Source organism: Chanos chanos, chromosome 9, assembly GCF_902362185.1.
Source record: "Chanos chanos chromosome 9, fChaCha1.1, whole genome shotgun sequence".
Lineage (NCBI taxonomy): Eukaryota > Metazoa > Chordata > Actinopteri > Gonorynchiformes > Chanidae > Chanos > Chanos chanos.
In genome coordinates this window covers 33589484-33597688 of record NC_044503.1, presented here as the reverse complement: position 1 = coordinate 33597688, position 8205 = coordinate 33589484, and the positions used below count along the sequence as shown (strand labels likewise).

The following is an 8205-nucleotide window of genomic DNA, read 5'->3' as shown; positions in this document are numbered from 1 at the left end:
GTGCAGGTCACTTTCACTTCTGGGCTGAGTTCTGCCTTTTGAAATTGGTCACAATTTTTAATATTAATGTTGAGACCAGGGGCACGGGTTCCAACATGAAGAGTCATTTAGTTAGAGTGTAAGACTGTTGTCTGGGTCTGAGATTGCAAATGAGCAATAAGCTATATCTCAATTCTAATTTATATGCGACTGTGACTGCACTTCTACGTTCATATCCATGGAGGACTTTTTTTCTATTTGTTGAGATACTATGTTATGGGCAGTGGGCGTGGCCTGAACTAGAACACAATGACATCGTAGATGATTGACATCCTGGCGTACAGGGTGTGGATCTGTTTGAGGACAGTGAACTTGAATAGCGTGTCAGACAAAGTTTTAATGGTTTTAACGTCGGTTTACACCTTTTGTTTACAACTCATAACATTATTGTCGCTAAGAGTACCTTATGTTCTTAAAGTAATCTTTTTTTTTGTTTTGTTTTGTTTTTAAACATGATTAAATTCTTTTAGTTTACTTCGCCATGTTTTTGTGTTGTCTGTTGAGACCACAGGAGTGAGGTGTTTGACTGACAGCCTCTGTCCTGATAACGCAATGCTTAAGTGATCCGCCGTTTTTTCTCTTACTGACCGGTTAATGTGCCACAGAGCCCTTGTTTTTTTTTGTTTGTTTTTTTTAACATAGATTTAAAAATGCTAGAGGGTGCTCTTCTTAGCTGCTGGTGCCCTAGGAGAGGGCGAGGGAGAGTATGGTATTCTTCCTCATAGATTTTTATCTCTTACTTTTAATGTACTTTAAAGTCATATCGCCACCTACAGGTACCAGTAAAAACTTCACCTTTGGCGTTGGTGAAAGCTAGACGGTGAAAAGTCAAGCACATAAAAAGCAGTAATATGACGACTTTAAACTGACTGACTGTTTCTCAATGGAAACAAGAATGAAGCTACACAAACACAATGTTCAGGAATTATGAGAAGCACCCCGTCCAGATATTTTAACTCTACACCAAATGACAATGCACAACATAAACTGGAGCTTTTTAAATGCCAGTTTGACTTGTTCTGTTTTACTGTTGTCCTGGATCAGATAAGATCCAACTGTAACTGTCCTGTGAGAGCCTTAAACGCAATGCACAAAACTCTTAACCTGTTGCTACTAAAAAAAAAAAAAAAAAACCCAAAACAAAATAAAAACAAAGTAAAAAAACGAAACAAGAAGCGTCTGTTGTCTGACACTCTCAACCCACACACACACAAAAACACAACTGTTAAAATAGACACATTCATAATCGAATGGCAGCTCAACGTATGTCATTGTCCTGTTCTTTTTAAGCCTCACACCTCATTCTGCCAATCAGCTGATCACCGCGCCCTCTGATTGGCTGAACCGTGTCCGTTGGTATTAGAACGAAGTAAAAATGCTTGGGCCTCTAGGACCTGATACAAAGTCAACAGAAATTCTGTGACTAATGCATTGTTCATCACTGAGATGAATACATAGTCATTACTGAGATAAATACATAGTCATCATTGAGATAAATCAAGCTCTCTAAGGAAACACCTGTCCCATCCCAATACCCAAACCATATCCAGCCCTCTGTTGCGGTGCTGTCAGTATGAATGGGATGGAGAGAGCCAAACTGTGTCTACACTATCATTTTGATTATTCTAGACCGAGTGAAGAGAGAGGTGGTGACAGGGAACCAGGCTGCTTGGAGACTTCAAATGAGATTCAGTTCATAACAGTCAAAAGTCACACAAACAAAAAACCCAAATGTCTGAGTTTTTTTTTTTTTTTCAATAACTGTTTTATTCAACAGTTCTCAATTCGGCACAACCGAGACTCTGATCCAAAGGGTTCAGTCTCGCTATCTCTCTCTCACACACACACACACACACACAAACACACGCACACACATACGCGCACACACCTGCCTCAGGTGTTTGCCTGTGTGTGTGTGTTTTTTTTTTTTTCCTGGATACCTTCACACGCATACCGGTCGTCAGGGTGCCGGAACATTCCTCAGACTAAAGCTGGTCTAACACTTTCCTACACAAAGCAGCTTTAACATACACTGCTCCCAAAAAAATAGTCATATATTTTTTTTTTCTTAATTAGTAAAAATGAAAAAAAAAAAAAAAAAAAAACTACAATCAGCTACTGTAGAAAAAATATCTTTTTTTTTTTCTTCCATTTTTTTTTTTTTTTAAACGTCTTGTTCTATGATTGGTTTACTGTTCCCACTAAACGTCCTTTCGTCAGTGATAGTACTTGAAAGCGAAATTTAAAAAAAAAAAAACAAGGGGGGGAGGGGGAGAAAAGATGCCCCCCCCCCACAACAAAAAAAAAACTAGTTCCGCCCCGGAATACTGTATACTGAGATGAGGGGCGGGGCGATTTACGACCTCCACGCTTGCACCTCTAACACTATGATTATGTTTAGAAGAGCTACAGGGCGCTCTGAAAAGGCAACTCAGTCTTAGTTAGCATTTACTAAAGATCAACCGCACTACTAGTGGATAAACATGAACTACCTTCAGTTATCGGATCATCTGCACAGTCACAAGTCAGGTCATCTTTTTTTTTTTTTTTTTCTGTTTTCTTTTCTTTTTTTTTAAATGAAAGTGACTAACGTAGAGATAGACGGACAGACAGACATACACACAAACGCGCATACACACACACACACACACACGTACATGCTGGTTAACTTTGAAATGATCCTCCCTCAAACACTCATGCACACACACACACGTCTATCTTCTTCTTCATCCAAACAATGTACATAAAGAGAAATGTTTTAGCACATTCAACATTCGTGAAAGTCCTTGGGAGTCTCTCTCTCTCTTGCTCTCTCATTCCCTTCTTTTGTAGATTAAGGTTTTGCGACATCTTTTTCGTCAACATCTTCCCATCTCCGCCTCATCCACCCTGTAAATATTGTCTTTTCTCCGATTTCTGTTTCTCTCTGGTTTTCCGACGGAAAGGTAGGGTTCCCTCCTCTACATCCACTCGTCCTCGTCCGTCGTTCCGGGTTTCTCAGATGGATCGTTCATGGAAAACGTCAGGCTTTTTTTGTCTTTCTCCGTCTCTTTTTCCTGATCTCCTCCTGCCCCCGAGCGCCTCAGTCTCTCAGGTTGTTGATGGAGGCGCAAATCTTGAGCGCGGGACCCAGTTTGATGTTCATGGTGGACATGAGGTGCTCCTCCTTGAGGAGGAGGAGGGCCTGTCCGTCGATCTCCTGGGACAGGAACTGGGCGGCCAGGTCCTCGCAACCTGACGGGATGTGGTATAAGAGAGGAGAAATGTTTGAGGAGTTAGCAAAGTATTAAGTACAAAATGAGCAAAAAAACCAAAACAAAACTAAGAGGACCTTCTCTGGGCAAGGCTGCCAAAGCCCCCCTTACATAGAATTACAGAGTGTGAATGGTCAATAATTCTAGAAGCAGAGCTCCACTTAAAACAGAACAGAATCATAGAGTCTAAAATAGCTAGAGGCAACTCTTCCAATTTCTTCCTCAATTTCCTCTTTTGGGGTGGGCTTAGAGTTCATAACTGAGTTAAAGGGGTCAAAAATACTATAATTTAAAGCTTTAAACCAAAAGAATGTCACCTCTATTCACCTTTTTTCTTTATACTGCTGTTAATACAAACATCCAACAATGCTGATAGGTGACTCATACAACCGTATGTAATTTTATACTAAATCTCTATGTCAGATGTGTTTGTAGATACTGTGGAAAGTGCAACCTCTAGCTTTTTAAACTCTATAACCAGAAAAACATACCTTGCAGTGAGGAGATGAATCTACAGACTTCCTCGACAGTCCAGTGAGCGGGGCTGCCAGACAGGAAATGGTCCCCATCCAATGGGAGGTTGCTAGCGGCAGAACCATCCAATCGCGGGCCACAGTGGGTGGGTTGAGGGCATGAGAACGAGGAGCTTGGAGAGAGTGACAGGGAGTCTTCCTCTTCTTCGCCATCACAGCTGGAAATATCCTCAGAACGACTGGACTCTGAACGACACTGAGAGAGAGAGAGAGCAAGACACAGGGAGGAGATTTTTAAGAGAGAAACTTCACCAAACCTTTGTTTTGCTCCGTTTTACTCTCTCTGTGTATCAAAGCTGCTAAAATGCGACACCACAAGTGCATTTTGGTTGGTCTTTGAGGCCTTACTTTGACAGGGAGATGTCTGCCCGCTATTTTTGCACAAGCGATCTCCGAGCTGCTCCTTCGAGGACCCCTGCGTCGGGCGATACCATCCTGCACTGCAGGAGGGGTCGCGGGTGGGCCCGCTGCACCCGCCCGCCCACGGCTGGTACGGAAATGAAGACTGCAGCTCACGTTGTACCTGAGACAGCAGCCAAACAAAGGAGACCCATTATAACTCACCTGAATGGCCCCTGGGTTTGGACCGTGCTATATAAATAAATTTGCCTTTGCCTAAATGACTGATCTGAAATCAGCTATGACAGGTTTGTTTAATGTAAACGTGATTAGGCTAACGTGAGGGACGACCTGATCCTAGACCTGCAGGTTACTGCATCAAAGAGGGGTACCGGCTGATTGGCTTAGCTGTGGGTGATGTCACAGTTGAATATGCAAATGTCTTCCACTCAATTACTTACTGGTTAAAGTGGAAAAATAACTGTAGCCATTCAGAAAGAGAGAAACCATGGGATTCGCTCTCAACTTGATCCATCCATTCATTCTGAATAGTAGCTCTTTTTATTAATGGATGCACAGAACAACATTTTCGCTTTTTTCATATTCTCCACTCCATTTCCAGAACATGATGGACACTTTTCAAATCAAAGCAAAACAAATCTTTTCCCTTTTCTACCAGTCCAGAGTCTGGTTCTGGATTGCGTGAGGGTGCTGATGTATTGATAAGGAGCAGTGTGGAAAGCTGTGGTACCTCTTGGCACAGGTTTTGGAGCAAAACCGTTTGGACCCTCGGAACTGACTGGCTGGAGCAAAGTTTTCGCAATACTCACACTTCATCACTGAAAACAGAGAGACAGACGACTGTATCACTGAAGACAGAGAGAGACAGTCAATGTCATCACCGAAGACAGAGAGAGACAGAGACATTCAATTTCATCACTGAGGACAGGCAGAGGAAGAGAGACAGTCAATTTCATCACTGAAGACAGAGAGAGGCGGAGAGACAGTCAATTTCGTCACTGAAGACAGGCAGAGGAAGAGAGACAATCAATTTCATCACTGAAGACAGTTGAGAGACGATTTCAAAACCAGTGCGATATAGAAACAGCACATTTTTTTGCAGACTCATACCGGCAGGCGTGGTGTTCTCTGTCTGTATGGTGGGCGGGACAGCCACAGGCAGTAGTCCCTCTGCTCGTTCCTTCATTGGCCCAGTCACCTGTCAATCAAAGAGAACAGCTCTGCTTTCCTAACGTGATCACAACTTGAAAAAAGGCCACACAGCGGCATGCAGAACTATGACCAAACTCTGAGAGCGAAAGTTTTCTTTTCTTTCTTTCTTTTTTTTTTTAATTTTGTTTTTGAGAGAGGGATGGGGGAGGGACTAACTCACAGGGAAGGGTTCTGCTCCCTCCTGAATGACAAAACCCTCGATTAGGTGCGTCAGCACCTGCGGTTTGACCACAGCCTGTGGGAGGGGAGCACGCTCCCCCTGGGCACCTCCGCGTGAGAGAGGGAGAGAGAGTGACAGAGTTGGAGGGGAGGAGAACGGCGCCTCCGGGACTAATGCAGGAGAGAGTGAGGGGGAGACAGAGAGAAAGAAAGGCGTTGAGAGAGTCAGAAATAGAAATCAGTCAGAAATTTAGCCCAAATTTGTGGATAAAAGATGATGAAGATAAGCTTAAATGAACTGCATGCATAATGATAGTTGTCTCCAGTCTCATGAATACGTATCGGCACAAAAAAAGTTATCAATGTATATGTATATGTATATGTATATCCATTCAGTGCGACGCGATACGATGCAATCTGATACATTTGTTGCAATCTGATACATTTGCTTTAGGTAGACGTTCATTTTCCTCCCTTTTTATAAAATCCAAATGTCTTCCAAACTTTAGATTTTAGATTTGATGGTGCGCTGTAAACCGTGTCGACGTTGTCGGACATGTTGTTCGTGTTTTTTACCTCGCAAGAAAAGCTAACGTTACTGTCGTAAAAGGTAAAAGGTCAACGCGAGACACTGTGCAGATTTATTAGCGAATGAGAGGCGATCATTATTATTTTGAAAGTAATGTGACTTGTAATGTTAGATCAGTGAGTTACCCGCAGCAGCTTAGTCTATACTAAAGTACAATTACAGCAAAGCGTGCGATCTGTGTATCGATGTAGCTGCACTGGTTTCCATTTCATATCAGTGAACTATTACTCACCTAATATGTATAAACACACACAGACACACACACACACACATATATATATATATCACTCCATACTTCATACACTCACCCGTGTCCATTGAAGGAGCAGGAGAGAGGGGAGGGGCGGAGTCTTGCATTGATGGACAGCAGTGAGATGCAGCCTCTGCTGACATCTCATTGGTCCCATCAGACTCTGACTTCCTTTTCAAGGAGCCAATCACAGGCTTCGTCTGAGAAAGGATAGCTACAGTAAAACTTCTAAAACTATGACAGTGTAGCACTAATTTGTAAAAACTCTCTATTAGAAATCAGACTATTTTCTGTCATTCTTAGGAGATTTGAAGATTCTCGTCAATGTCACATTCTGCACTAACCTGAGTTGGTCCAGACTGCATGAACACAGAGTCTCCAGCAGAGGGCGCCCCCACTGAGGAAGAGTTATTCTGTCCATCTGCAGAGTGAGCAACGGATACGGCTGAAGGAGAAGGGTTTTGATTGGCTGAGAGCGCAGGGTTCTGATTAGTTTGCATCTGGCTTACAGGAAGGGCACTTTGGGGAGATTTAAGGCACACACCTCCACCGCTGCCATTGCCTGTTTCCATGGAAGTCACCATGGCAACCATATTGTTGCCAGAGCTGGTGGGGTTGCCAGCCGCGACAGCGCTATCTTGGGCGCAGCAAGTTCGGGCCTGGGCCAGCGCTAAAGCCTGGGAGTTTCCTAGAGAGCCCTGCCTGGCTCCCACCAGCTGAACTGGAACGTGAGGTGGGTGGTGGGCCCCAGTTCCCTGGGAGTTATTCGGTGGGGCTGGGAGAATGGGGGGAGGGTGGCGAGGGGGCATCTGAACGGGCAGCCGATTGGCCTGGACAGTTTTGGGCTGGATCGGAACGGGCCCTGTTCCGTGAGTCAGCTTCTCCTGGGTCAGGTTTGCACCAGACTGCTGTAGAGGCTGAACCACCAAAGTTTGGGCGCCCAAGTTGGTTTTGGGTGCCACCGAACCGACGGCATAACCCTGTGAAGAGGTGGGCACGTTGGAAGTGGGCACAAGGATGTGCGTTACCGTGGCAGCCGGGGTTGTTACGGCACGAGCCTGGCAGAGGGCGGAGGGCGAGAGGAGGATCTGAGACAGAGGAATAGAAGGAGAGGGGGAGGAAGAGGGAGGAACGGAGGAGTTTGCCGTCTGCTGACCCGCTATGCCGGACTGGTTTGTGCCTTTGACAGTCATATTGGGCAGATTGGGATTCGTGTAGCCTTGCATCTTGGTGTTGGGCAACTGCTGAGGTTGGGGTTGGACCTGATTGGTGGAGCTCTGGTGGGCGGTGCTTTGATGGGCAGTGCTTTGATGGGATTGGCCAAACTGCTGCTGCTGCTGTCCCATTGAGTATGTGCCTTTGAGAGAGGAGCACGTAGGGAGAGAGTGGAAAATAAAACAAGGAAAATGGGAGAGAGGAGAAACACCAAATCATAACAGCGACATCGAAATGCAGCCTGTCAATCTTTCTGTGACTTCCAGCACTGACATTAGTACTTTAGGGATAATATGATTCTATTTGTGTGTGAGTGTGTGTGTGTGTGTGTTGTCAGTGAGGAAATGATCTGATAACAGAGGACAGTTCACTCACCTGTTTCCTTCCTGTCTGGAAACTCCGTCTTGACGGCAGCCACGCGAGGAGAGGACGTACAACGCATTGCCAAGTTCTGCACCTGAGAGAGAGAGAGAGAGAGAGAGAGAGAGAGAGAGAGAGAGAGAGAGAGAGAGAGAGAGAGAGAGAGAGAGAGAGAGAGAGAGAGAGAGAGAGAGAGAGGGAGAGAGAGAGAGAGAGAGAGAGAGAGAGGGAGAG

The 8205-nt window shown here is 44.7% G+C and overlaps 1 protein-coding gene across 1 annotated transcript in view; it reads right to left on the bottom strand.

The window, feature by feature from the left end:
- Window positions 1–2744: 2744 nt before the first annotated feature.
- Window positions 2745–8205, bottom strand: part of phc1 (polyhomeotic homolog 1) — a 13420-nt gene continuing 7959 nt past the window's right edge. The window contains exons 7-15 of the mRNA XM_030784598.1: window positions 7987–8068; window positions 6741–7753; window positions 6455–6596; window positions 5559–5728; window positions 5297–5384; window positions 4917–5004; window positions 4175–4349; window positions 3785–4022; window positions 2745–3273 (exon numbers count right to left, since the gene is read on the bottom strand). Of these exons, the coding sequence (XP_030640458.1) occupies window positions 3122–3273; window positions 3785–4022; window positions 4175–4349; window positions 4917–5004; window positions 5297–5384; window positions 5559–5728; window positions 6455–6596; window positions 6741–7753; window positions 7987–8068 (2148 nt within the window). The 3' untranslated portion in view covers window positions 2745–3121. The remainder of the gene's footprint in view (window positions 3274–3784; window positions 4023–4174; window positions 4350–4916; window positions 5005–5296; window positions 5385–5558; window positions 5729–6454; window positions 6597–6740; window positions 7754–7986; window positions 8069–8205) is intronic.